Raw genomic sequence first — 26,908 nt, 5'->3', positions numbered from 1 at the left:
CTGGCTCCGTCCCCGGGAGGCCGGGCAAGGCTGGCAGAAGAGGTCAGTGTCCTGGGCCCAAGATGCTACCCTTTCTCTCTGGCACTTTTCCCCTTCCTGCCATTTGGGGGGACTGGTTGAGTCCTCTGGCCGGGCTGTGGTTCACGGAGGCCAGTTTCCGTACCTCTGCAGGGTAGGCAGTGGGGGGCTGCTGTATCCACGTCCCCCCAAGGGGTGGAGTGACCGCGCAGGGATATGCCAGAGCGGATGCCACTGTCTTTCCCCTTCGCTTAGCCTTCACCTGCAGGTCAAAGTAGGCTCTACTTCCGCTTGCCTACCCCAGCCTGTCCTTTGGTCCCAAGAGCAAACTGGTTGAACTAGTGGAGGTTGTGCGGATGCTAAGTCCCGGGCTTCAAGACCTCTTCCCTGTCACCCTGCCTTGAGTAAGCTTGGACTAGGGCTTCTGGGTCCCTGGCTGCCTACATTTAGGCTGGGGTGGAGGGCAAGGGGAACTGTAGCTGGGAGTGGAAGGAGCCTGGGGCTGGGTGTGAGGGGGAAAGCCCAAGTGTGTGTGGGGGTGTCTGCCTTACCTAGAGCCTGCCTGCCTGCCTGCCTGGTGGATGCACCACAGATGTTGACTCCAGCCGCGCGTGCGTGTGTGTGTGTGTGTGTGTGTGTGTGTGTGTGTACAGGCACGTGCAACCAATGTCAGTGTCAGGGTCTGATGGGGACATTTCTCTGACTTCAATGTGACCACCACAGACTCTCAGTCCTAGAGTAGGAACCCCGGGGCGTCAGCGTCCATTCTACTGAGGACAGAGCAAGAGAAGAGTCCAAGCTCTATACATGGAGCTCCAACATTCCTACAGGAGCTAGGGTGGGAAAGAGAAAGTGGAGAAGGGCAGCAGTAGCAGTGGGGGCTGGACTTGGCTGGAGAGATGCACCCAAGGGACCTTCCCCAGCAACAGTTCTGGGGTGGCCAGCACTGGGGACACTGAGTCTTGGTCACGTCACGTTTCCCATACCGGAATTACTTTGCTCCGTCCTCACTGCCACCCTAGGGACCAGGTATCCTCCCTCCGGGGAAAGGGAAAGGCCACTTCTGGTAGCCAGAGTCAGGCGAAGGGGAGAGGAAAGAGGGGCCTGCTGTGGCTCTCTCAGGAGAACAGGAGCCGTTGATGGGGTACAGACAAGGCCCTCCCTTTCACACTAGGGGTGGGAAGAGCCGGGAATAGGTACTCCAGGGTCCCGTCCCCAGGTGGCCTGGCTGCTGTTGACCTTGCTTGGTTACCCTGGGAGCAGCTCTCAGCAGTGTGAGAGGGGCGGGTGTCGGAGAGTTGGACCCAGGCGTCCAGGCTGGGGTGGGATGGCACTCAGCCTTTGTGGCAGGGATCCCCGTCAGGAGCCTGCAAAGTTAACCCCTCCTGCCCTGGTGGTGGTGGTAGCTGGCGGAAGGAGGGCGGGCCCAGCTGCGGTTTGTGAGTGTGGCCCTAATTCCCCTTCCCTCTCCCAGCACATCTGTACTTGGTTTACAGTGAATGAGTCTCCTGTCCTCATGAACCGGGTGAGGGCACCACTCCCTCCCTGGCCCCTGGCCGGGCATCCTGACACAGAACCAGGCACCACCCACCCCTGGAACGCTCTCCCTGCTGGGTAACCCTTTCTCAACTCTTCCCCTTCTCCTTCGTAGAGGGGCTCAGGGTCTGGTCCCCCAGAGCTAGAGCTCTGAGACTATGCAGCCGGGGTAGCAAACGGGGCCAGGGAAGCTAACGGGGGACAAAACTCTTGGGTAGCCTGGAAAGAGAGAGCGGGTCTGGAATTCCATCTGTCTCTGCCTTCCTCTTTGTCTTGGTTTGTCTGTCTGTCTGCCTCTGTCTTTGTCTCTGGTGGGTGTTTGTCCATCTGTCTTGGTAACTGTGGCTCCGCCCTTCTGGCAGCCTGTACGGTCCCCAGCCAACGACAGCAGCCAGGGGGCGATGCCCAGGAAGACCCGCCCTGTGCCGTCCCCTCCCCTCGGGATTGCCTCGCCTCCGCCCCCGCCTCTCCCCAGGACCCAATGACTGGGGTCTGTGGGCTGCAGCAGTTTGGAAGTCAAGCCAAACAGGCAGACTGGGGAGCAGAGAAGAGGGGCATTGTGAGGGGTTCAGATTCTTCTCTCCATCTTGCATTGCCGCCTGTGCTCTGTCCAGGGATTCTCGGAGGAAGATGGAGAAGGGGGTCTCCCACTCTGGAAACTGGTAGAGAGAGCTCCCCTCATTTCTCTTTCTCTTGGGTCATCCCCAGTTCTAGGCTTTGCTATGTTTGTGGTTGCTTCACTTGGTCACCCTGGCAACTTGGAGAAAATGATATCTTGGGGGCCCTAGGACCAGGCTTCCTTTGCTCCCTTCATCACGAAGACCAAAAGGAGAGACTGTGAGGAGAGGAAAAAGATCCACACATCTGTCCCAGCTGCCCTGATTTACCGTATTGCCCGGCCCTAATTTTCACCCTTGCCAGCTCCCCATCATCATCAGGACACTGAACAGGCAACTTCCCCATGCCCAGGCTGGTACTGGGAGGATGTCCTAGGCCATGCTCAGAGGTGGCTGGCAGATGTCTTTGGGAGGTGGGGGGAGCTATGTTACAACCCCCAAGGACATCATTATGGCACAGAAGTGCCATCGGGGCTTGGAGACCAGGGACACCCAGGGAGAGCGTGATGAAAACATGTACAACATGAGTCTTCTTTCCCTTCCTCCCCTCCTCTCCCACCTCCTCCCCCTAGGCCTGCTCCGTGCCGAGGCTGGTGCCAGCCTTGCCCTGCGTGCTTGCTCAGTTCCACCCCTTGTATCAGGCCTATGTTGCTGCTTGCCAGTTTGTTGGTTCTCCTGGTGAATGAGTTTGTGTGTGGAAGATACTTACCAGCCTCAGAGCTGCCCAGATCCCCACATAGAATAAGGCCTTGATTTTGAAACACAGCATTTTAGGACTGGCCTAAACAACTCTAGGAATTTCTTCCCTGAACATGCACCATTCATTAATTCAACAAATCTTTATTAAGCATCCGCTATATGCCAAGCACTGTGCTAGGCCCTGGGTATGGTCTCTGCCCTTGCGGGCTTATAGTCTGGTAGAGGAGTCAGACATGAAACAAATCACCCACAAAATTGCAAGTGACAACCAGCGTGGAGAGGTATAAGGTGCTGTGAGAATGGATAGTAGAAGAGTCTTTTCCCCCAGCCAAGGAGATTAGAAAAGACTTTTGCGGGGGGGTGTGGGGGCAGTAGAGAGAAGGGAGGGCAGCAGAAGCAGAAGAGTATGTGCAAAGGCCCTGGAATCAGGGTCCTGGCTCCCAGCCACCCTGCTCCCCCAGAAAGAAGAAGGTCCCTCCTCACCTGGATTTTGATATGTTACAAGGGAGGGATGGTAAGCACCTCCTAACGGCCAAAGCAGGACCCTGGGACACCTGGTGATCCTGCCCTGGAATGATTCCACCCATTCCTTCATCTCTTCCTCCAGAAAGGGAAACAGAGGCACAGATAGGGAGGAGGAATCCACAGGCATAGGCCCGAGATTACATAGAGAAAACAAGGCCGCACATTGTTGGCAAATCCCTCAGGGTGAGGGATTCCTGAGTTTGCCTGGCTGGAGCCTCACCAGACAGAAAACCCTTCTACTCTGATCTATTTGACCGTGCACCCTCCCCCTCTGGGATCCAGCCCTGACCTGTTCCACTCCCTGGAATGAGGAGCATGTCTGCTTCCACAGTTGCCCGGAGTTTGTGAGCTGACTGCTCCAGGTGGCGGCCAGGCCCGGTGTGGGTGGGTGCAGCAGTCCGTTTTGTACAGAACCTCCATCCCGGGTTATGGGGTTCTCTCTCCTCTGTCCACTTGGGGGCTTCCAGCCCCTCCTGCCCAGACACCAAGGTTCCAAGCTTCTTCCTTTCTGAAGAAAAGGGATGGAGGGTCCTTTGGAGGAGGGAGCAGGCTTCTTGTGGCCATGCCTCCTCAGGAGCTGGCAAAGAGGTCATGGGACCAATGGGGTTAAGTTCCAGCCCTGCTCTGACCCATTTTCCTCCCTGTGCCCACATGCCCTGGGGCCAGGGTGTTGGGTGGGGCAGGCCTGGCACCCCTGCACCCACACCTGGGACTTCTCCTGGATGGAAACTCCCAGAACCCTGGTGTCCTACCTCCTCTGCCAGCTCCCACCAACAGCCTGGGTTCTGTTCACTTACAGTGGGATCTCCCTGTCTGCCAGCTCTCCTCCAGACTACATCTCCGCCTTAGCCCTGAGGGGCCCTGAGGATGTGGGCCCACTTTCTGGGACCATATTTGATGTCTGGCTGCCCTATCTAGTGAACCCCTTCGAAGAAAAGATGTGGGGCTGGGGGGAGGGCGTTGGGAAGCTATCCTTCGTTGACCGTCTCTATGTGCCAGGCGTTGTGCTAGGGCATGTACGTTACTCATTTAATCCACAAAGCAGTCCAGAGAAGTAGCAGTTATTATCAACCCCATCACAGGGGAGGGAGCTGAGAACCAGAGAGGTTAAGCAGCTTGCCCAATATCATCACACAGCTAGCACATAGCAGAGCTAAGATGGGAACCTAGGTCTTGGTGGTCCTGAGGTCTCTTCACCACGACAGGCTTCCTCCTCTTCTGCAGCTGCCCACCTCTCCATGAGATGAGAGACTTGGAAAAAATCAGTTCAGTTCAGTCCAATTCAGAAAACAGTTATTGAGCATCTGCTGTATGCCAGGCCCGGACAGGTGCCAGACCAGTGACAGGGAAGGTTGCTGACTCAAGGTCTGGTGGGAAAGATAGGTGTATGAACTAGGCGGTATCTAACTTCAGCATAATGATTTGAACGAGGCGGCATGGAGTGGAGAAAGAGACAGTACCTCTATTTTCTCTTTCTGAAAGAGTAAAGAAATATATTATGAACAGTGTACAGAATAAATTGGAATAAAGCGAATACCTACTCAGCTGGCATCCAGGTCAAGAAATAGAGTACTTCCTGCTCCAGAAGTTCCCATGTGACTCTCCCATCATCCCCTCCCTCCCTTAAGAGGTAACCACCATCCTGACTTTTGTGATAATTATTTCCTTCTTTTTCTTTATAGGATTAGCACCTATGTATGCATCCCTAATCAATATTACTTAATTTTGCCTGTTTTTGAGGTTTATATAAACGGAATGACACTGTATTACCCTTTTGTGTCTCACTTATTTTGCTCAACTTCTTGTTTGTGAGAGAGATCCAAATTGTTGCACATAACTGTCTTCTTTATTGTTACGGAGCATTCAGTTGCTTGAATATACCACAATTAATTTTTTTATTCTACTGTTGGTGAAAGTTTGAGTTGTTTCCAGTCTGGGCTATCATAATGCCACTAAGAACATTCTTGTGTGTGTTTCCCAGTACATACATGCAAGAGTTTTTCTAGGCCGTAAAACTAAGAGTCAAAATGTATGTACAGGAAATCTCAGTTTTTACGAGATAATGCCAAACTGTTTCCCAAAATGGTTGTATCAGTTACACAGGAAGCAGAATGTTCTAGCCAGGGGCAGGTGTAGGATCAAGAAGACCCATACACCTTTCTTACCTAAAACTCTCAGTGGTTTTCTCTTTTCCTTGGAATAAGATCCAAGTCACTGCCGTGGCTCCCAGGGCCTCTACCTGGCTCTCTGCCTGTGCCATATGACTCTCCTCTTTGCCCTTTGTACTTGCTGTCCCCCCTCTCTGGAATGTTCTTCCACTAGCTATCTCCATGGCTCTCTCCCTCACTTTCTTCAGGTCCTTGCTAAAATGTCACTTCCCACTGGCACTTTCCCTGACCACTGAATCTTCTATTGCAACCTCCAGCCCTCCTTATTCCCTTCTCAGCTTTAGTTTTCTTCGTAGTCCAGTCACCTGGGTTCCATTCTTTTTTTTTTTTTTTTTTTTTTTGCCACGTGGCATGCAGGTTGGAAACTCAGAGTCTTAACCACTGGACCACCAGGGAGATTCCTGCCAGTGCTTTTATCTCCTCCCAAACCCTTAAGGGCCATCATAGCTGACTGTTTGGGGACTGTCTAGCTGCCCCTCCTGAAGGGTCCACCTCTCTGAGTCATCACATCACCCTGTTTTTTTGTTGTTGTTGTTTTGTTTTTGCAGTACGCGGGCCTCTCACTGTTGTGGCCTCTCCCGTTGCGGAGCACGGGCTCCGGACGCGCAGGCTCAGTGGCCACGGCTCACGGGCCTAGCCGCTCTGCAGCACGTGGGATCTTCCCGGACCGGGGTGCGAACCTGTGTCCCCTGCATCAGCAGGCGGACTCTCAACCACTGTGCCACCAGGGAAGCCCCCACCCTGGTTTTTTTCATAGCTGTTTCCATGCTCTGAAGTAAGCTAATGTATTTGTTTGCTTACCTTTGTTTGTTTACCTGTTTGGTTTTTGTCTCCACCCTGCCCCACCCCTCACTTTAAAGTAAGCTGTCTTGCTCTGTCCCATGGCCAGTGCCTGCTGCATGACAGGCCCTCAAATAATAATTGTCCAGGCCGGTTGTCAGGCTCCCAGAGACGGCCAGCCCCTCCCCCAACCCTCACACCTGGGATTTGCCCTGTCTGGAAACTCCCAGAACCTAGGCTTCCTCCCTCCCCTGCCAGCTCCCACCAACATCCCTGGCTCAGTCTCAGAGTCTCAGAGCATCTGCTGGTGCTGTTGCTGCTTCCTGACGTCTCCTCTAGGGACCATATGAGAGCCTGAAGCAGCCGTTCTAGCCTTCAGGGCTGGAGAGTGATGGGCAGGTGTCAGGTGCCTGGAGCTCAAGAAATACTTTTTGTTTTTTAATTAATTTATTTATTTTTGGCTGCATTGGGTCTTCGTTTCAGTGTGCGGGCTTCTCATTGCGGTGGCTTCTCTTGTTGCAGAGCATGGGCTCTATGCGCGCGGGCTTCAGTAGTTGTGGTATGCGGGCTCTAGAGTACAGGCTCAGTAGTTGTGGCTCGCGGGCTCTAGAGCGCAGGCTCAGTAGTTGTGGCGCATGGGCTTGGTTGCTCCGTGGCATGTGGGATCCTCCCGGACCAGGGCTCGAACCCGTGTCCCCTGCATTGGCAGGCGGATTCTTAACCACTGTGCCACCAGGGAAGTCCCCAAGAAATACTTTCTGATTGAATAAAGGGGAAGACTTCAGAGATGATGGGACCTCGCCAGGTGGAGAAAAGAGAAAGGGCACCGGGAGCAGAAGGAAGAGCGGAAACAAAGGACTGGAGGAATGAAAGTGCACATGCTATTTGGAGGACGTGCTCTGGTCTGGTGCCCTTGGTGGGTTCTCAGTGGAGGGGAGGGGAGCAGGCAGGCTGGCCCCCCAGCTCCCTCCCCTTGTCTGTCCTGCCCCCCCTCTCCCTGTGCCTGCCCCTGCCCTGGCTGTCCCCCTCCCACCTGCTCCTGCACTATCTATCCCTATTACGCAGCTCCCTGCTCCTCCTGTCCCGGCCTCCCTGGCCCACCCTGTACCTGCCCCTGCCCTCCCTGCCCTGCCTGTCCACCCTTGACTTGTCCCCTCAGTTCCTGCAGCCCCTGCTCTGCTCCGCATTTGACCTGCTGCCACCCCTCTCCCTGCCCCATGTACCCTTGCTCCAGGGGTCAAGCCGCCTGTTCCAGCTCCTGCTTGGGCTGCAGTGACAGCTGTGGCCGTGGCCAGGGGGCTGCCCGGGGACCTCCAGGCTCCGCCGGCCACTGCAGCTGCTGCTTCAGGGGACACCGCACCTCTCGACACTGTCTGATAGTCTAGCTGGGCTGTTGCTCCTTGAGAGATTGCCAATCTTCCAGGGCACTTCTGCAGCTGCTTCCTCAGGGAGGAGGCAGAAGCTCTGGAGGACGGAGAAGGATCAGCTGGACCCCTCACCCAGGCAAGGAGAGGAGGCTGGCTGCTGAGATCCTCGGCCTCCTCCTCAGTCTCGGGACGTCTGCTTTGAAGCTAGTTTCTGGGCATGCTCTCACTGGTTCCAGAACCTCCTCTTCCGCAACTTCTGGAATGGAAAGTGTTCTTCTCAGAGCCTCTCCCACGGCCCCTGAAGGTGAGCAAGTTGGCCATTTTCCCCTCTGGTCAGCCTCCCCTGGAGACCCTTCCTGGCTCATCTTCTCTGCAGTTTGCATGGATGAGATGGATTCTTCCTCTAGAGGCGACAGGGGATCCTTTGTCCAGGGACCACTTTTCTTGCCCTGTGGACCTCCACCCATATCCCTAAATGACCCAAGAATCTCTGAATCCCTCACCTCTCATCATGAGCCTGGTAAGGAAGGTCAACGGCTCTTGGACCAGAAGAAGAGGCTGAGCAGAGCATTCTTGGTTCCTCCCTCCCCTTGGATATCATGACATCCTTCATTGTCCTTTGCTTCTAGGAACCTGGCGCTCTCTACCTGGATGTCTTATCTCTCAAATCTCTGAGTGCTCGCCCAGCCGCATGACCTCAATCTTCCAGCAATAATCCCATCTGTTACATCCGTGCTCATCTAGCAGGGGGATGATGGAAGCTGGGAACCCTTGACTCGGGTTCCCAATGATCCCATCCACACATAGCTAGTCATAAGTCCCCTGTCCCTGGGGGTGGGGCTGGGGCCGGGGGTTTGGAGAAGCCACCAAGAGGAAGCTGGAAGTGATAGACCTTGGCATCTGTGTGGGACTGGATCTTAAGCTGAGAGCCCCTAAGCACCCCTCCACATTCCCCAAGTTCTCTGACACTGGTCTGTTTCAATCTTCCCTTTCTCAACCTCCTTCTCTGGAACCCTTTGTTCTTTCCTTTCTATCTCTGTATATCCTTCTGCTTATCCTTCCTTCTAGCTTTCTACACCACTCTCTCCATTTCTGTTTCCTTTTTTCTATCACCTGGACTTTCTGCCTTCACCTAACTTGTATCTCTACATCTGTTTCCCCCACTCGTCCCTCCCTTTCCCCATCTAATTTAAAATCTTGTTTTCTTCCTTTTTTTTTAAATAAATTTATTTTTGGCTGTGTTGGGTCTTCGTTGTGGGCTTTCTCTAGTTGTGGAGAGCGGGGGCTACTCTTCGTTGCAGTGCGTGGGCTCTAGGCACAGGGGCTTCAGTAGTTGTGGCTCGGGCTCTAGAGCTCAGGCTCGATAGTTGAGCTCAGGCTCTAGAGCGCAGGCTCAGTAGTTTCAGCATATGGGCTTAGTTGCTACACCGCATGTGGGATCTTCCTGGACTAGGGATCAAACCCACGTCCCCTGCATTGGGACCACTGTGGCACCAGGGAAGTTCCTCTTCCTTGGTCTTTTGATTCACCTCCTGCCTCTCTCCTTTGTCCTGTTCTGCTTCTGGGGGCAAGTCATTCTCGATCTCTTCCATTTCTATTTCCCTTTCTGTCTTTGTTCCTGTCTTCTGGGTCCTGCTGTTTTTCAATTCCTATCTCTCTTTCTGCCTCCCCAAAATCTGGTTTTCTCTCTCTCTCTCTCTCTCTCTGGGTCCTGCAGCTGCCTGCACACCAGGCCTATGTCATGCCCATCTCATTGCTGCCCAAGGGCCAGGACACCAAGTCCTCCATTGTCCAGCTGTCCCCCAAACACCCCATGCCCTGGAATGAGTGAGGGCTGGACAGAGCTACCAGAATAGACCCTTCTTCCCCCGCCCACTGTCCAGGCCATCCATCCCTACTCAGCTCTAAGCCCAAAACTTTTAAAAAATGAAGTTTTTCTCCCAACTTCATATTCTGAAAATTGGCAACCAGAAAGAAAAAGAATTATGCATTTATGCTGCCTGTCCTGTGTAACTTATATTTCAGGGTGGCCAAATAGCTCTAAGTGGTGGAGAAAACTTCTTACTTACAGAAGAACTCCAGCTAATGTAGAAGGAATATGGAATTAGAAAAATCACCATTTTGCAACCCCTTAATGAAATAATTGATCAAAGCAAGAATCGTCAATGGATGAAACCAAGGATGGTGGTTGATGGAGAACTTTACAATGGAGGAATAAGGCTGTCACTACCTGACCCCACATGCCATGTACCTCCTGATGTGATGCAATCTGAAGCACTCAGCACCACCTGTGAAGGACTCTTGCCAAACAAAGAAACAAACAAGAAAAACTGAACGTGATTCTAATCAAACCTCTAGAGCTAACCTCCATTTAATGAGAAATATGGGGGGTGGAGGAACAAATTAAATGACAAAACAAGGAAGTGAGAAAACACATCCAGAACGTGGGACATTCTAAAGGAGATCTGACTGGATTTCTTCAACTAGTCAATGGCTGGTGGTGGTGGGGAGACCTTGTTTGGTTCCTGATTGGGACCACCCAATTGTAAAGAGACATTGTTAGACTGCTGGAAACATTTAATTATGAACTGAGTACTTACAATGCCAAGGAATCTGTGTTGATTTTGTTAAATGTGAAAATGGCTTTGAGGTTATGTAGGAAAAGGTCCGTATTTCAGATGCACACTGAGTATGGAGTGAAGTGATGTATTTAATTTTAAGTATTTTGGCAAACGGAAAAAGAAAGAAAGGAGGAGAAGAAACAAGGGGACAAAAATCAATATTGTTGAATTAAGTATATAGGGTTTCATAGAACTATGCTCTCTACCTTTATGTATGTTTGAACATTTTCGTAACAGAGGTTTTAAATGATGCTCCTCTGGTAAGCATGGTTCCTAGTAATTCCCAGAGCATCCTCCCCATCTGCCCTGAAAGCCAGACTTCCCCTGTGACTCCCCACACAGAGACCCCAGCCCTCCTTGCCCTCTACTAGAAGTGTGTCCTAGAGATGGAATTGCACTCCCAGGCTGTCCTTTATCCCCTTCAGTCCCCTGCTGCTCAGCTGGCACATTTCCCAGGTGTGCTTCACAGCTTCGAGGGGCCAGGGGAACCTTAAAGAGTTAACATATTTTGAATAGGTCCTACAATAAAAGTAATCCAAAACAATGTAATCTTCCTTAAAGTCTCTCTTTGTCAGGTGCTTCTGAGCAAAATGCAACTCAATAATGGAGAGCACTGGCCTCCATCCTGGAAAACAGAAGACAAAGCACGTAAGGCCATCCTGTCCCACTCCCTGCCTTCATTCAGGATGACCTCCTCCCTCAAAGAAAAGACCACCAGGAACTGAGAGACTGGGTGTCAGGAGTTCAAGGGGTTTCAGTCCAGGATCAGAATAGAAGGCCATTTCGATCCCTCATGCCCTCACTCACTGAATGACCTTGGGAAATCATGATTTTTGAGTCTTCGTGTTTCTAGACAAATGCATGGGCACCAATACCTTTTCTACTCTCTAGAAGTTTGCCAGTTAGGGATAAAGGCAACTTGGAACTTGTAGGATATAAATCTCAGCTGTTTACTTTATCATAAGAAAGTATTTCTCAAGTTATATTCCAGATCCTCCCACCCTCTACCCTCCAAACTTTAGTATAAAGAAAACCAACAGGGGCTTCCCTGGTGGCGCAGTGGTTGGGAATCTGCCTGCCAATGCAGGGGACACGGGTTCGAGCCCTGGTCTGGGAGGATCCCACGTGCCGCGGAGCAACTAGGCCTGTGAGCCACAACTGCTGAGCCTGCGCGTCTGGAGCTTGTGCTCTGCAACAAGAGAGGCCGCGACAGTGAGAGGCCCGCGCACCGCAATGAAGGGTAGCCCCCGCTCGCTGCAACTACAGAAAGTCCACGCACGGAAACGAAGACCCAACACAGCCAAAAATAAATAAAGAAATAAAATTTTTTAAAAGAGAAAACTAACATTTGCTAATCACCTGTGCAGGTGGGTGAACCCATTTAATCTTCTTAGAAATCATGAGTGTAGAACTGGAAAGATCTGGGTCCCAGTTCTGACTCTACCTCTTACCACGTGACTCTAGTCATGTTACTTAACCTTTCCAATTCTGAAGGATAATCATAGTAACTACCTAAAGGGTTGTTGTGACAGTTAAACAATTCATCTACAGCAGTTGGCCCAGGACTTCTTAAGACAGAACTTAGGTACATAATAACTGTTTGATAAGTGTTACCAGCTAATAAAGACAAGCACTTTTTAGAGTAGTTTATACGTATTAACTTATTCATTCATTTATTCATCAAATATTTATTGAATGTTTTTATGTACCATTAACCATTTTAAGTACTGGGAATACAAGTGAACAAAAACAGATAAAAATCTGTAGGGAGAAGAAATAGTAAATAAGCAAAATATATAGTGTGCCAGATGGTGTTAAGTGCTATGGAGAAAATGCAGCAAAGGAGAATAGAGTTGGTAGGGAAGCAGGTAGATTACTGTGGCAGAGGTGGTGGTGTTTTTTCAAACAGGTTGGCCAAGCAAGGCCTCTCTGATAAGGTGACACTTGAAGACAGAACTGCAGGGGCTGAGGGAGGGAACCATGTGGATATCTGGGAGAAGAACCAGAACTTTACAGGGCACAGTGTGCAAAAGCCCTGGTGGTAGACAGTATAGATGGAGAAGGCGTAGGAAGGAGAATGGTAGGAGATAAGGTCAGAGATGTAGCAGTGGAACGGAGAACAGAGGCCTCTGTTGTAGGCCATTATAGTGATTTTGGATTTTATGCTTTGTGACATGGGAAGCATTGGAGGGTTTTGAGGAGATAATACTAGGCTGGAAAGAGTTTAAATAACCTTTCCAAGGTAACACAGCTGGTAAGTGGCAGAGGGTGGGCATCCGGCTCCAAGGCTGAAATTCTTAACCCTTAACTGCCACTGAACTTCAGCCTTTTTTATTTGGGCGCTGCTCTCCTGTAACTGCCGACCAAGAAACTGGGACACTGAGAAGTCATATGGCTTGCCCGAGGCCACAGGGCTGGGATTTGAGCCTTGGCCGTCTGCAAACCGAAGTCCAAGTCCTTTACACCACACTGCCTCCCTCAGGTGTCTGGGCCATACTGACTTCTGGCCTGGAGGTCACTACTCTGGGAGAGGAGGGAAGCGAGGAGCCTGTCTCGGCTTGGGGCGGCGATGTTCCTCAAGAAGCTCAAGCCCCAGCTCTGCGGTACTGCTGGCATTTTCCCAGACACAGCTGCGCTCCCTAACCCAGGGCACGGACGAAGAGACAGAAACTGTGTCTTTACTTCCAGGGGGCCCCGTAGGTATCCAGGAGTCGAAGGAGCGGGTGTCACGGGAGGGCAGCGGACAGGGCCAAAGCCGGAGCAGCGACCATCACCGCCTCCCGTTGAGCCCCAGCAGGCGTCCAGAGCTCAGCGCCCCGGTTGGGGCAAGAGGGCGGAATAGGGGCGGGGCTTGAGCGCCGCGCCCCCGTCACGTGACGGGACCCATCATGGCTGCGGCCAGAGGGCTCCCAGGCTCCCGGAAGCAGGCTGTGAGGGGCGGGCGCGCTGGGGGAACCCGAGCCGGAGGTAGAGCGGGCAGAGCGGGCAGGGCGGCCGGGCGGCCTGTAGCCGGGCGTGTCCGGAGCGTCCCCGCAGACCGGGGCAGCAGGTGAAATGGTGTCTGGGCGAGACGCGAGCGGATGTGGTTTGGGGGGGGGGGGGGGGGGGGTGCCCTGACCTGGAGGAGGGAGAATCTGAGATGCACGCGCGTGACCCAGAAGCAACTCGAGAGGCCCGCGCGGGCGGTGGGGATGCCCGGGACAGATGACGAGACATTGAGGGCAAAAACGGGCTCCCCAAAGAGGATGGGAGGTAACAAAAGGAAGTATTGTATGCATAAGCTACTGTGGGAGAGGGCAGCAGCCCCTTAACTGCAGGGGTGGGATTAGTGAAGGAACTCCCTCTCTGCTATACCAGGCAAGGATGGGGCGAATGCTCAATCTTCTCCCCTCTCCCACCCCTTCCCTGCCGCACAGTGTCCTTGGAGACCAATCTGGTGGGCCACTCCTGCCACCCACCCAGCTGGTCCCTCTGGTCTGAGCTCCGGGGGAGTGGAGTTGAGGGGTGGGGAAGTGCAGGTGGCAGCGGGGGTTGGGTGGAGCTGCCTTCTGCTTAGACACGCAGCCCCTTGACGGCGCTATCCGGGCAATGGATGTGACTCTGAAGCCCCCTTCTCTCCCTAGGTCTTCCGGGGGCCGGCCATGCTGGTGACTGCCTACCTTGCCTTTGTGGTCCTCCTGGCCTCCTGCCTGGGGTTGGAGCTGTCAAGATGCCGGGCTAAGCCCTCTGGAAGAGCCTGCAGCAATCCCTCCTTCCTTCGGTTTCAACTGGACTTCTATCAGGTCTACTTCCTGGCCCTGGCGGCTGACTGGCTCCAGGCCCCCTACCTCTATAAACTCTATCAACATTACCACTTCCTGGAGGGACAAATCGCCATCCTCTATGTCTGCGGCCTTGCCTCCACAGTCCTCTTTGGACTGGTGGCCTCCTCCCTTGTGGATTGGCTGGGTCGCAAGAAGTCTTGTGTCCTCTTCTCCCTCACTTACTCTCTCTGCTGCTTAACCAAACTCTCTCAGGACTACTTTGTGCTGCTGGTGGGCCGAGCACTCGGTGGGCTGTCCACAGCCCTGCTCTTCTCGGCCTTTGAGGCCTGGTACATCCACGAGCATGTGGAACGGCATGACTTCCCCGCAGAGTGGATCCCGGCTACCTTTGCCCGAGCTGCCTTCTGGAATCACGTGCTGGCTGTAGCGGCAGGTGTGGCAGCTGAGGCCGTGGCCTGCTGGATGGGCCTGGGGCCTGTGGCACCCTTTGTGGCTGCCATCCCTCTCTTGGCTCTGGCTGGGGCCTTGGCCCTCCATAACTGGGGAGAGAACTACGGTCGGCAGCGTGCCTTCCCCAGGACCTGTGCTGGCGGTCTGCGCTGCCTCCTGTCGGACCGTCGTGTGCTAATGCTAGGCACCATTCAGGCCCTGTTTGAGAGTGTCATCTTCATCTTTGTCTTCCTCTGGACGCCTGTGCTGGACCCACATGGGGCCCCGCTGGGCATCATCTTCTCCAGCTTCATGGCAGCCAGCCTGCTCGGCTCTTCTCTGTACCGCATCGCTACCTCCAAGAGGTACCACCTTCAGCCCATGCACCTAGTCTCCCTCGCCGTCCTCATCGTCGTCTTCTCCCTCTTCATGTTGACCTTCTCTACCAGCCCAGGCCAGGAGAGTCCAGTGGAGTCCTTTATAGCCTTCCTCCTTATCGAGTTAGCCTGTGGGCTGTACTTTCCCAGCATGGGCTTCCTGCGGAGAAAAGTGATCCCTGAGACAGAGCAAGCTGGTGTCCTCAACTGGTTCCGGGTACCCCTGCACTTACTGGCCTGCTTGGGGCTTCTGGTCCTCCATGACAGCGATCGCAAAACGGGCACTCGGAACATGTTCAGCATCTGCTCCGCCGTCATGGTGATGGCTTTGCTGGCGGTGGTGGGGCTCTTCACCGTGGTCAGGCACGATGCTGAGCTGCGGGTGCCCTCACCCACCGGGGAGCCCTATGCCCCTGAGCTCTAATCCTGTTCCAGGACGAGGGAGCTGGGATGGACCCTTGAATCCCACCTCTCCAGGGCTGTACAGATCTCTCTGTGACTTTGCGACTGTCTGGCCCCTCATCCTGTCCTGGGGCCCCTCCTGCCAGTGCTTTGGGTTGGGAAGCACATGGGGGTGACGGCCCGGAAAGAAGATGCCAAAAGTTGCCTCTGTGTCACTCTCTTCCCCCTTTCTACTTAAAAATAAACACTTTTAATTGATCGTCGATTTGATGTACTCATCCTCACCTGTACCCACCTCAGTAGTGCTGGTGAGACGGCAGCTGGAGGTTGTGAGGTGAGAGGTGGGGTTACCAGCAGAAGGTTTGTAGTTCTAGCCTCTCTAAGACTGCCTCCAGCTTAAAAAAAAAAAGAGCCTAAGACTGCCTCCAGCTTAAACTGAGCTGTGGAATTGCCTCTCAACAGAAACGGGTGGGAAATGCCTGAGGCCCCTAGATCCTCTATATCTTGTTACTCTGGGGTCAGGCACCCTCCCCGGTTGCCAAGCAAACACCTTGCTTCACATCCAGGGTGAGGCAGTCTCTGGAGCATACGGGGTGGATCCCCATGCCACTGAGCAAAGATTCCAGGGGCTTGAGCTGCGTCTGTGACCACACCTTGGGGCCAATCCGGAGCCTTCCTTCAGGAACAAGCTTGCAGCTCAGCACATGTGTGCTGTCTGCCTTCTGCCTCTGTGGCTGTAGATGCACCATTTGTCCAGCATCACCGGGGTCCACCAGCTCCTGTATCCTTGCATGAAACCCAAGTGAAGGGCTGCCAAGGAGAGAGAGCAGTGAATGGATGAGGGACTGGGATCCTGTCTGTACCTGACTCTTCCCCACCCAGAGTGAGTGAGGGTGAGGGAGCCATCAGGGCAGGAAACAGTACCAGTAGGAACACCAGTTCTGTGAGCCCCTCCCTGCCTCACCTCCGATTGTATCTGCCTTTCCTCCTCCCACCCAAACCTGGGCTTCTCAGGGGAAGCAGAGCCAGCAGTTAAGAAGGGTGGGGTTGGAGGGAGGGTAGGCCCAAGGGTGTGTCCTGGAATGTGCTTGAGGTGGGCATGAGGGACCTACCTGTCTGGAAAAGAGGTTGATGACCTTTCCGTGGGTCCTAGACTACTTCCCAGACAGGAAGACGCAAGACTTTCCAAGAGCTGCAGGTCCAAACCTGTGTGGGGAGATAGTATCACCTGGTGTAGGAGGAATGTGGGGTGGATGTGCTCTTGCAGGGTGAGGCCAAGGGGGAGGGAAGAGTGGTGGTCTCAGGTCCCTAGTCAGACAAGGGAAAAAACACATTCCCCCACCCAGCCTGCAGGGAATAGAAGTTGAGGTTAAGTATGAAAAAACAGATATCTTTTCCTTCCCCCATCTTGAGGCTAAAACAGAGTCTGTTGCAGTAACTACACTTCCCCTTTCTGCCCTGTGGAGCTGGACCTCGATGTACTTTAGTTATTTGTAGACTTTCCGTCTCTCTCTACCACAGTATGATCTCCTTGAAGACAGGAGGAAATTGTGTCCTATTTGCCTTTGCCTCCCCCATATATACACACAAGTGGGGGCTTGGCCCGTGGCTGTGCTCAGTAAATGTCTGGAGAGTAGACAGGCTAGCTCAACGTGGCTTTTCAAGAGCCACCCATTTGGGAAATCTATTAGACTAGAATCCAGAGCCTAGTTAATGATTTGTTGTTTTGGATGACAGTAATTGTTTCCTGATGGAAGCATGAGGGGGCCCCATATTCCTAAGTGATAGGGAAATGGGGGGGGTAGAGGAGACAGACTAATGAGTTTCCCTTAGCTTTGTCTCTGCTGAGCTTTCTTCAAAGGAGCTGGTAGCAGATAGAGTGGGGAGGGTTCTTCTTGTCAAGACTCATCGGGCGTGAAGAGCTCACAGGCATCTTAAAGATTGTCCAGTCAGCCTTAAACGTATTTTTATTGAGCACCTACTATACGCCAGGCACTGTATTACTAGGTGCTGGTGAAATTTTTTACCCAAGAGGAAAACCCACTTAAAGGGCATGTAGCAAGTGGATGGCAAAGCCAAGGCCAAACCTTGCCTCCTGCTGTCTGCGCAGTACCCCTTCTATATGGCATGTACTGACTCTGTCCCCTGGGTCTTCACCTACCTGCCTTTCCCCCTCTAGCCCTCTTCCCTCCTCCCGAGCCCTGTCCCTGGAGAAGGGCAAGAGTGTGGGAGCACTTAGCCGTGGCCACCTGGTCCACCTTTGGATATTTACCCATGTGGGGCAAATGAGGGATTGCTTCTCCAGGCGCGTGCTGCCTGCAAAACGCTGCTTGTGATGCCTTGCTGAGAGGCAGCAGAGGGAACTGGTGAAGAGCATGGAGTCAGAGCCTGACTGCCCGGGTTCAACTTTGTGCCTCAGTTTCCTCATCTATAAAATGGGGATGATGGTGTGGTTTCTAGTCCTAGGGCTCATGTGAGGATTAAATTAAGCACTTAGAGCAGCAGTTGGCCCCCAGTGTAAGTACTACGTAAGTGTTTGCTTTCATATTTTATTGTTTACCTTTTTCAATCCAGCTGAGCCTAGCCAGATTTGGGTGTGAGAATGAGTGGATGGGACTGTAATGGGGTGTAGAACTTTCCAACCCATCCCAGTGGTTGGGTGATTCCCAGCAGTGTTTATCCTTGGTCCTGGCCCAGAGAGCAGGATCAAGCTATCTGAGAAGCCTTCTACTTTGGGGTATGTGAGCAGCTGAGGAGGGTGTCAGTGTATTCCACTTGAACTCATTTCCTCTTCCTCAAGTGGGAAGGTCAGCTTGGTGTCAGACTTGATACACACCACCATCTTTCACTAAGAGAGGCTCCTGATTTTCTGACTTTCCATCCAGCTGGATATATAATTATTTTATTTGGAGCATTTAAGTGATCCTAAGGAGAACAGAAACAGCCCAAGGAACCAGGAGCCAATGGACAAGAAGGCAGGAGGACTGGGTCATGAGGACAGTACTGCGTTCTGAGGCTGGAGAATGACCTCTTCCTGGAAATTCAGTCCCTGCTCAGGGAGAGGAATGGCTACCCCGGGTGAATAGCCATGACCCTTTGGCTGGGTCTAGGTTCCACTCCCCAACACACTTTCCCTAACCCCAATCCTGTGGTTCTCCTTGTTGCTTTTATTATTTTTTGCCACCACTTCCCCACAGAACCAGAGAATAGAATTATTAGACAAACAAAAGTTTGTCATGCTTGGGATCAGACCTAATGTTATAAAAATATTTCTCAACCACTGTGCCACCAGGGAAGCCCAATAATTATTTTTAACAATAAAGTAATATGGGCTCATTGTAAAAGAGTCAAATGCAAATACAGAAATATATATTTAATATAAATATGTGAATGTAAATACATGTGTATATAATGTTAAAATACATATATTTATATTGATGTATAAATATATTACAAATACATATAGAAATATAAAATATAAAAAATGATAGGCTCCCTTAAGCCTGCTCTTCATACCACTGTTAAATGTTTATAGTCTAGTGCATAGAATGCTTTTTAATAAAAATGAATCATAGCTTTCATGTTGCAACTTGTTTTTTACATAAAAGTATATCTTGTTTTTTTTTTGTTTTTTTTTTTTTTTGTGGTACGCAGGCCTCTCACTGTTGTGGCCTCTCCCGTTGTGGAACACAGGCTCCGGACGCGCAGGCTCAGCGGCCATGGCTCACGGGCCCAGCCGCTCAGCGGCATGTGGGATCCTCCTGGACCGGGGCACGAACCCACGTCCCCTGCATCGGCAGGCGGACTCTCAACCACTGCGCCACCAGGGAAGCCCTCTTGTTTTTTACATAAAAGTATATCTTGGTTTTCTCTTTTTAAAACGATTGAAATCCACAGGAAGACTATAACGATCATTCATGTATCTCTGGCATCTTCATATGTCATTATATATAAAACACGCCTTTTAACGGCTGCGAAGCCTCATTGGGCCTTTGGAAAGCATTTCATATCTGTTCTAGTTGAGGCTGGCAGAATCCCTGGCAGGGAGTGAGGCTAGATGTTACTACCCCATTTCACAGATTAATAATAAATTCAGCTGGGACTAGAACCTGGCTCCTCTGTCCAAACTCAAGTTGAAAGCTCTTTTCACTGTCCTGTACTGTCTCTTTGTAAACATCAGGGATTCAAGTGAGGGATTGAATTATGTGACTCAAATTCACATTGGTCAGCACTTTCTTTTTTCAGTTTTATCATAGTTCTTTTTTTTTTTTTTTTTTTATGTGGACCATTTAATTAATTAATTTTGGCTGCACCGGGTCTTAGTTGTGGCATATCTTTGCTGCCGCATGCGGGATCTTTAGTTGCCTTATGCAGACTCTTAGTCGCAGCATGCATGCAGGATCTAGTTCTCCCACCAGGGATCGAACCTGGGCACCCTGCATTGGGAGTGAGGAGTCTTACCCACTGGTCCACCAGGGAAGTCCCTTGTCAGCACTTTTTGATCTCTATAGAACTTCCTTCTTGTTAGAAGTAGAACACGCATAAAAAAAGGATGTTTTAGGGCTTCCCTGGTGGCACAGTGGTTGAGAATCTGCCTGCTAATGCAGGGGACACGGGTTCAAGCCCTGGTCTGGGAGGATCCCACATACCGCGGAGCAACGAGGCCCGTGAGCCACAACTACTGAGCCTGCGCATCTGGAGCCTGTGCTCTGCAACAAGAGAGGCTGCGATAGTGAGAGGCCCGAGCACCGCGATGAAGAGTGGCCCTCGCTTGCCACAACTAGAGAAAGCTCTCGCACAGAAACGAAGACCCAACACAGCAAAAATAAATAATTAAATTAATAAACTCCTACCCCCAACATCTTCTTTAAAATAAAAAAAAAAGGATGTTTTCTGCCCTTGAGGAGAATCAAGTAGATATACATAGGGAAAAAGTCCTAGAACACTGTCAAAGCACTGACTGCTAAGGTGTAAGCAAGACGAAATGAGTACTGAGAGAACTGATGTATCATACACATTCAGCCCCTGCAGCAATATTACCATTACAACGCTGAGATTCTTCGTCATTGCTTTTTTTTTGTTGTTTGTTTTTAAATAGTCTTCCCTGCTAGATTCTCAGCTCCTAAAAGAGGTTGATGATGATGAAGAAAACCAATAATAGAGAAGGATGAGTGAATAGAGTTCATCAGGGAAAAGCTAACTGGAAGACCCAAAGTTGTGAACTGAATTCTTTGGAGGAAGGGAAGAGAAGCAGAGCCAAGTGAAGGTGTATGTTTGGGGAAGTAGTTAGTACTTACCGAATATAAGCCATTAAAAACTGCGAAATATCCCAGTGAATGAGTTTCCCGTCGTAACTCACAGCTTCCACCCCACCCCTCTACCCTCCATCCCCCATCAAGAAGATCCTCTGTCTTCCTCAAACAATCCAACTGATGCAGGGAGCAAGGCTGGAAGGCAGAGAGAGCTGGAAGTCGCCACAGTACTCATGTCAGTGGCCCCGGAAAACTATATTTTTAAAGAATTCCATGAAAGGCTATACCCTTTTTTCCTAGTAACCCAAACCGCGAGTTTCCAAGTAAGTTCTTTTTGTTATCTAACCTATTTCCCTTGTCTGCAAATTTAAACTCTTTCCGAGCTCTGAAGATAAAGGGGAGGAGAAGGAGGCAGGGGACTGGCCTTCACAACAGCAGCTAAGCTACACGTAGCTGAGGAAGTCGGCCCCGACTAGAAAATGTGGAAAAATCCGCACTCCCAAAAGGCTTTAGCCCTGATAGCGGCTAGACCCCGCCGGCCGGCGTCACGTGAGGACGCAGCGCGCCGAGTAAACTACAACTCCCAGCGCGCCTCGCGGCCCGCCGACGTTACGTAGCTCTCGCTGATTGGTCGCTGCGCATATTTGAAAGGAGGGGCTGGCGCGGAAAACGAAGGATACATTTTGGATCCTTGCGGAGTACTCAGTCTAGTGGGTAAGTCCTGCCTCTGGGAAGAACTATCTCTGGGACGGAAGGCCTGGAGGTACTCCTGAACGTATGTATGCGCCGAGGTGAATGGCGCCCCAGCGCTGACTTGAGGAAGAGGTCGGGCGTCTCTACGAGGTAGGGTCGGGAGACTTCGGGACGCCCTGGTGGTGCTGAAGAGCTCGGTGGAGGCCTCCGGTGTGGGGCGTTGGTTGGTGGGACGGGTAGTGAGGCTGGGGATAGGCTGGGAGGAAGGAATAGCAGAAGCGTCGGTTTATAACGGGAGCCCGGCGTCTTGGCATGTATGTTTTTCCGATAGGATTTCTGATGGGATTTTTTGCCCCCACCCCCACCCCCCGCCTTCCGCGGCCTTCAAGCCCTTCTCCCGCCCTTCATTTAGCTCCTTTACAAATCTTCTCCGCCTTCCCTAATCCGTTTTCTTTCCTCTAGTCCCGCGGCACCATGAGGAGCTTCAAAGGAGTCAACTTTGGGACTCTGCTAAGAAGTCCAAAGGAGGCTGAAGAGCTGCTGCCTGACTTGAAGGTGGGAGTGCTGTCTGGCTGTGGATACACCTGGCTTACCAAGCTGAGCTGTTTTGCTTTTTGACTTATTTGAAGAGACAGATTAGTAGGAGATCCACTCTTGAGCAATCTCATTTCTAGTTCCTTTCCCTATCTTTTTTTTCTCCTTTGGTAGCCTCATTCACATCTTCTCCTCCTAGGAGTTCCTGTCCAAGCTTCCAGCTGATTCTCCCAGCTGCCGATCTGATGCCGAGAGGAGGCAAGCTTGTGATGCCATCCTGAGGGCTTGCAACCAGCAGCTGACTGTCAAGCTGGCTTGCCCTAGGCACCTGGGGAGCCTGCTGGAGCTGGCAGAGGTGGCTTGCGATGGCTACTTGCTGTCTACACCCCAGCGCCCACCTCTCTACCTGGAACGAATTCTCTTCATCTTTCTGCGGAACACTGCTGCACAGGGAATCCCAGAGGCCACACTCCGAGTCGCTCAGCCCCTCCATACCTGCTTGGTGCAGTGTTCTCGACAAGCTGCTCCCCAGGACTATGAGGCTGTGGCTCGGGGCAGCTTTTCTCTGCTTTGGAAGGGGGCAGAAGCCCTGGTGGAGCGGCAAGCTGCATTGTCAGCTCGGCTAAAGGCCTTGAGCTTTCTAGTACTCTTGGAGGATGAAAGTACCCCTTGTGAGGTTCCCCACTTTGCTTCTCCCACAGCCTGTCGAGTGGTAGCTGCCAATCAGCTATTTGAAGGCAGTGGGCATGGTCTGCATGAAGCAGACGCTGATTTCCTAGGTGACCTGCTCTCCAGGCATGTGATCAGAGCTCTGGTGGGAGAGGGAGGGGGCTCTCCTGGTCCTCTTTCCCCGCAGAGGGCCCTCTGTCTCTTGGAGCTCACCCTGGAGCACTGCCGTCGCCTCTGCTGGGGCCACCACCACGCCAGAGCCACCAGGGCAGTGCAGAAGGCCTACGATTACCTGAGGAACACCAGTCTGGCCCCCAGCCTCCAGCTTTGCCAGATAGCAGTTGAACTTCAGCAGGTTGGCGAGGGAGGACCCCAGGCAGTGGCCAAGCTTCTGATCAAGGCATCAGCTGTCCTGAAAAACAGCATGGAGGCACCGTCCCCCGCACTGCGGGCATTGTGTGACAGCTGCCAGTTCTTCCTCTCAGTCCTGGAGCGAGGCACCAAGGGGCACTATGGACCTGATGCCATTCTGGGCCTCTCTGCTTTTCTTGGCAGCTACTGTTGCCTCATCCGGCAGCTGCAGGATGGCGTGAGTTAAGGACCTAGAGGTAGGGTGGGAATGTGGTTCTGTGGACTCCATCGGGCTAGGGTCTTTGGTAAGATCTGGAAGCCCTGGCTCCCGCCTTGGTAAGCTGCTCTCTGGACCATGCCTGCCAGCCAGCAAGCAGCCTCGTATACGCTGAGAGGGCAGTGGCCCATCCTGATGTCCTTCTTCCTACTCCCCGGCTGTCTCAGCTCTCCAGGGCTCTGGGCCAGTCTTCAGCTTGGAGCTCCCTGTCCCTCAAACCAAGCTTCCCCTTCCTTCCTCAGGTCCGTGGGGACTCCTCCAAGCAACTGCAGGCTTTGGTTCAGATGCACTTTCAGGGACTTCACCTCTACACTACGGTGGTTTATGACTTTGCCCAAGGCTGTCAGGTACCATCTGGAATCAAAAAACCTGGACAGGTCCTAGGGTCTGGAGTTGCTTGACTGCCCTCAGTAGAGCTTTGGGGTTGCTTTGGCTTTGGGCATGAGGTGGGGTGGACATCACCTTAGACCTATTATGTTTCCTCTCACCTTTTTTGTCCCTTCAGGAAGGTGATTTGGCTGACCTGGCCCAGCTAGTGGAAAGTTGCAAATCTACTGTTGTTTGGATGATGGAGGCCTTACAGGGCCTGTCAGGCCGAGAGCTGACTGACTACCTGGGGATGACTGGTTGGTGTCCTAGGGCCCAGATACAGGGTTCTTGGGAGGGTCATCGCTTGTTAGGCAGGCAAGTAGCAGTAGCTGGATAGCTCTGTGGGACCTCCCTATGGCTTAGGGAGGCAGTGAGAAAGGTATTTACAAGGACCTCTGTATTTACAGCAGGAGAGAAGTGATGAGGCTCGTTTATCACAGCACATGTGAATTTTTTTCTCATTGGCTTTGAAACCTGACTTGGTATTTGTTTCATGAAAATGTAGAACATTTATAACTTAATTTTTTTTAAACCAGGTAGAACATTCACATGATTCAAAATACAAATTGCACAAAAGGGCGTACAGCGAAAAGTCCCTCTACTGTGATTAATCCTAGTCACCCAAGTCCCACTCTGCAGAGGCAGCTAATATGGTCAATTTCTTATGTATCCCTCTAGAGATATACTGTGTATATCTACTATACGTATATATACTATGTATATGTATATATTAACCAACAGGCATGAATATTTCTCCCCACCCTTTTTATTGAAATATACATACAGGAAAATACTAAGATCATAAGCAGACAGCTTGATGGATTTTTACAAAGTGAGCTTGGTTTGTAACCAACATCTAGGTCAGGTAACAGAGCATGACATAGACACCTGAAAAAACCCCTCTTTGTGCCCCCTTCTGGTCCCCACACCCCAACAGTAACCACTAACTATCCTAACAGCATCAATTAGTTTTACCTGTTTTGTATTTCATAATAAATTTCCCCCTCAGTTTTGCAAAAACCATAGCCCTTTAGTTTGAATTATATAAACCTAATGAGTGCAGTCACTAGAAGGTTTTGGAGCGTTTTTCATATTCATATTATCAGGTTGAACCTGGCCACAGGTCATCAGGAGTCACAAAAGTTAATAGTATGAAAATTCTTCCCACAGAGTATTGATATTGAAGACCTACTTTATTTTCTCCCAGCCATCTACATCGATAGCCAAGAAGCTGCCTAAACTAGAACTTAGGAAAATTGTATTCATTCAGTGAATATTTATTGAGTAACTACTATGTGCTAAGCACTGTTCTGAGTACTTAGATATGTCAGTAAATAAAACAAAGATCTCTGCTCTCATGAAGCCACATTCTGGTTGGGGGAGAAAGACCATAAACAGTAGAATAATTGAAGTACAACATGTTAGAAAGTGATCAGAAATATGGAGGGAAAAGAAAAGTAGAGCAGGATAAGAAAGGGAATTAGGAGGTCAGGGCAGGTGAGGGGGGGGCAAATTACCATTTAAACAGGTGGTCAGGGACTTCCCTGGCGGTCCAGTCGTTGGAATTCCACGCTTTCAGTGCAGGCGGTACGGGTTCAAATCCCCGGTTGGGGAACTAAGATCCCACATGCCACGTGGCCAAAAAAAAAAAAAAAAAAAAAAAGTGGTCCGAGTAGGCCTCTTGGAGAGGGTGACATGAGCACAGCCTGGAGGGTGTGAGGGAATTGACCATGTGGAAAACTGGGAAAGGACGTCCCCTGGCAGAGGAAACAGCCAGTGTCAAGGCTCTACAGCAGGAGAGGGGCTGGCGTGTTCAAGGGCTAGCAGGGAGGCTACTGTGGCTTCAGTGGAATGAGGGAAGGAGAGGGAAGTAAAGGATAGGCCAGAGCGTTTCCCCCAAAATGCTGACCTTTGGAGCAAGATGAAGACAGAGATTGGCATGTGAGGAGAGACAGGCCCTGTGTGGGAATGAGGACTTGGCTCTTGTAAAACAAGTGCAGAGAGGCTGGCTGGTGTGGGGTTACCTTCCTGGAATGGAGGGCATGGGCTGACTTGAAGCATGAAGGGGAGAGCTGTCCCGTTCTCATTCCCTAGCGATGGGGGTTCCTGGCTGATATGGGGACTGCTGAGCTGACCACAGGTTTAGCATCTCTCTTCTGCCCCTCCAACAGCAGAGGGCAGTGGAACCATTCCTGCAGTCAGCTGTCCTCTCTCTCCCCTGCAGCCTCTTACACCAGTAACCTGGCCTACAACTTCTATAGTCACAAGCTTTATGCCGAGGCCTGTGCCATCTCCGAGCCCCTCTGTCAGCACCTGGGCTTGGCAAAGCCGGACACCTATCCTGAGGTGCCTCCTGAGAAGGTATGAGGGCAGGAGGGAGGTTATATTGAAGGGAGGAGGGGGCTCAAGTAGCATGAAAGGGCCTGGCCAGGACCCTGCCTTGGAGTAGAGAGTTAGGAGCTGCATGTTGGCAGCAGTACCTGGGGCAGTGTTTCCCGGACCTCACCTGTACTGTTATTTAATGTTTTTGATTCATTCACTTTATTTTTTTTTAATCTCACCACGCCTTCATATTTACTTTTTTTTTTTTGGATTCACTTTTTATATTTAGCCTTGTCCTGGGCCAGTGGTTTTCAACCTGACTAGACATTAGAATCACCTGAGTGAACTAAAAAAAAAAAAAATTCTAAAGCCTGTCCTAAGCTAATTGCTTCAGAATCTCTGGCACTGGAGCCCAGGCATCTGGATATTTTTCTTAAAGTTCCTCTACGTGGTCCTTTGGGCAACCAGAGTGAGAACCACTGTCATAAAGCAGGAATACCCATGAAATGATGGGTTGGCAAGACGGGTCATAGAGGGCCTTGGGTTTCGTTTGATGAGCCTCTCGATTTAAGTGGAGGCCTGGTATCGGATTGGTATCTTGGGCTTCTCGGCATCACTGTGGCGAATAAACAGAAGGAAAGGACAACACCAGGCACCCAGGCGGCTCTAGCAGCCCAGGCAGGAAAGGGTGGGCGTCTGAACTGAAACAGCTTCCCAAGGGATGGAAAGAAGTGGGTGAGTGCAAGAAGTCAAGGATTAACCTGGAAAGTGACTGGTGTGAGGGAGGGAGAAGGAAGAGGCCAAGATGGTCTCGCCTTTCTAACTCAGGAGAAGGTGGTGATTTGCTGAGAAGGGTCAGGAGGGGCTTCCCTGGTGGCGCAGTGGTTGAGAGTCTGCCTGCTAATGCAGGGGACACGGGTTCGAGCCCCGGTCTGGGAAGATCCCACGTGCCGCGGAGCAACTGGGCCCGTGAGCCACAGCTACTGAGCCTCCCGCGCACCGCGATGAAGAGTGGCCCCCGCTTGCCACAACTAGAGAAAGCCCTCGCACAAGAAACGAAGACCCAACACAGCAAAAATAAATAAATTAATAAACTCCTAACCCCCAACATCTTCTAACAAAAAAAAAAAAAAAAAAA

The 26,908-nt window shown here is 51.5% G+C and overlaps 2 protein-coding genes and 1 long non-coding RNA gene across 10 annotated transcripts in view; all 3 read left to right on the top strand.

The window, feature by feature from the left end:
- LOC112394107 (uncharacterized) overlaps positions 1-11,239 on the top strand; it is a 32,546-nt gene extending 21,307 nt beyond the window's left edge. For 3 of the 6 annotated variants that reach the window (XR_003002094.1, XR_003002095.1, XR_003002090.1), the window contains 3 exons: positions 7,116-7,259; positions 7,780-8,014; positions 8,340-8,962. This is a non-coding gene — a long non-coding RNA (uncharacterized LOC112394107). Of the gene's footprint in view, positions 1-7,115; positions 7,260-7,577; positions 7,712-7,766; positions 8,015-8,339; positions 8,963-9,735 lie in introns of those variants that run through there. The other 3 variants (XR_003002092.1, XR_003002091.1, XR_003002093.1) reach the window with 3 other exon arrangements.
- Positions 11,240-13,216: 1,977 nt separating this feature from the next.
- SLC61A1 (solute carrier family 61 member 1) lies at positions 13,217-15,566 on the top strand. 3 transcript variants are annotated; one of them, XM_024737119.1, is made up of 2 exons: positions 13,217-13,298; positions 13,955-15,566. In XM_024737119.1, exon 2 carries the CDS (start codon positions 13,973-13,975, stop codon positions 15,323-15,325), a length of 1,353 nt encoding a protein of 450 aa, XP_024592887.1. In that variant the 5' UTR covers positions 13,217-13,298; positions 13,955-13,972; the 3' UTR covers positions 15,326-15,566. The 3 variants fall into 3 exon arrangements, with proteins under 3 accessions (XP_024592887.1, XP_024592885.1, XP_024592886.1); XM_024737117.1 differs by having other exon boundaries at positions 13,235-13,380; XM_024737118.1 differs by lacking the exon at positions 13,217-13,298 and adding an exon at positions 13,443-13,583.
- A 6,156-nt stretch (positions 15,567-21,722) lies between these two features.
- Positions 21,723-26,908, top strand: part of ESPL1 (extra spindle pole bodies like 1, separase) — a 20,293-nt gene continuing 15,107 nt past the window's right edge. Inside the window, exons 1-5 of the mRNA XM_024737122.1 lie at positions 21,723-21,803; positions 21,982-23,040; positions 23,322-23,426; positions 23,585-23,705; positions 25,673-25,809. Coding sequence (XP_024592890.1) covers positions 21,723-21,803; positions 21,982-23,040; positions 23,322-23,426; positions 23,585-23,705; positions 25,673-25,809 — 1,503 coding nt within the window. The remainder of the gene's footprint in view (positions 21,804-21,981; positions 23,041-23,321; positions 23,427-23,584; positions 23,706-25,672; positions 25,810-26,908) is intronic.

The sequence above is a fragment of the Neophocaena asiaeorientalis genome, unplaced genomic scaffold, assembly GCF_003031525.2.
Source record: "Neophocaena asiaeorientalis asiaeorientalis breed wild unplaced genomic scaffold, Neophocaena_asiaeorientalis_V1.1 scaffold134, whole genome shotgun sequence".
NCBI classification, from domain to species: Eukaryota; Metazoa; Chordata; class Mammalia; order Artiodactyla; family Phocoenidae; genus Neophocaena; species Neophocaena asiaeorientalis.
The sequence above is the reverse complement of the archived record's forward strand: the minus strand, read 5'-3'. Positions and strand labels throughout refer to the sequence as shown.

What these genes read in the sequence shown, in the direction of transcription:
- SLC61A1 (XM_024737119.1), top strand. Translation starts at nt 13,973, where the DNA reads ATGCTGGTGACTGCCTACCTTGCCTTTGTGGTCCTCCTGGCCTCCTGC.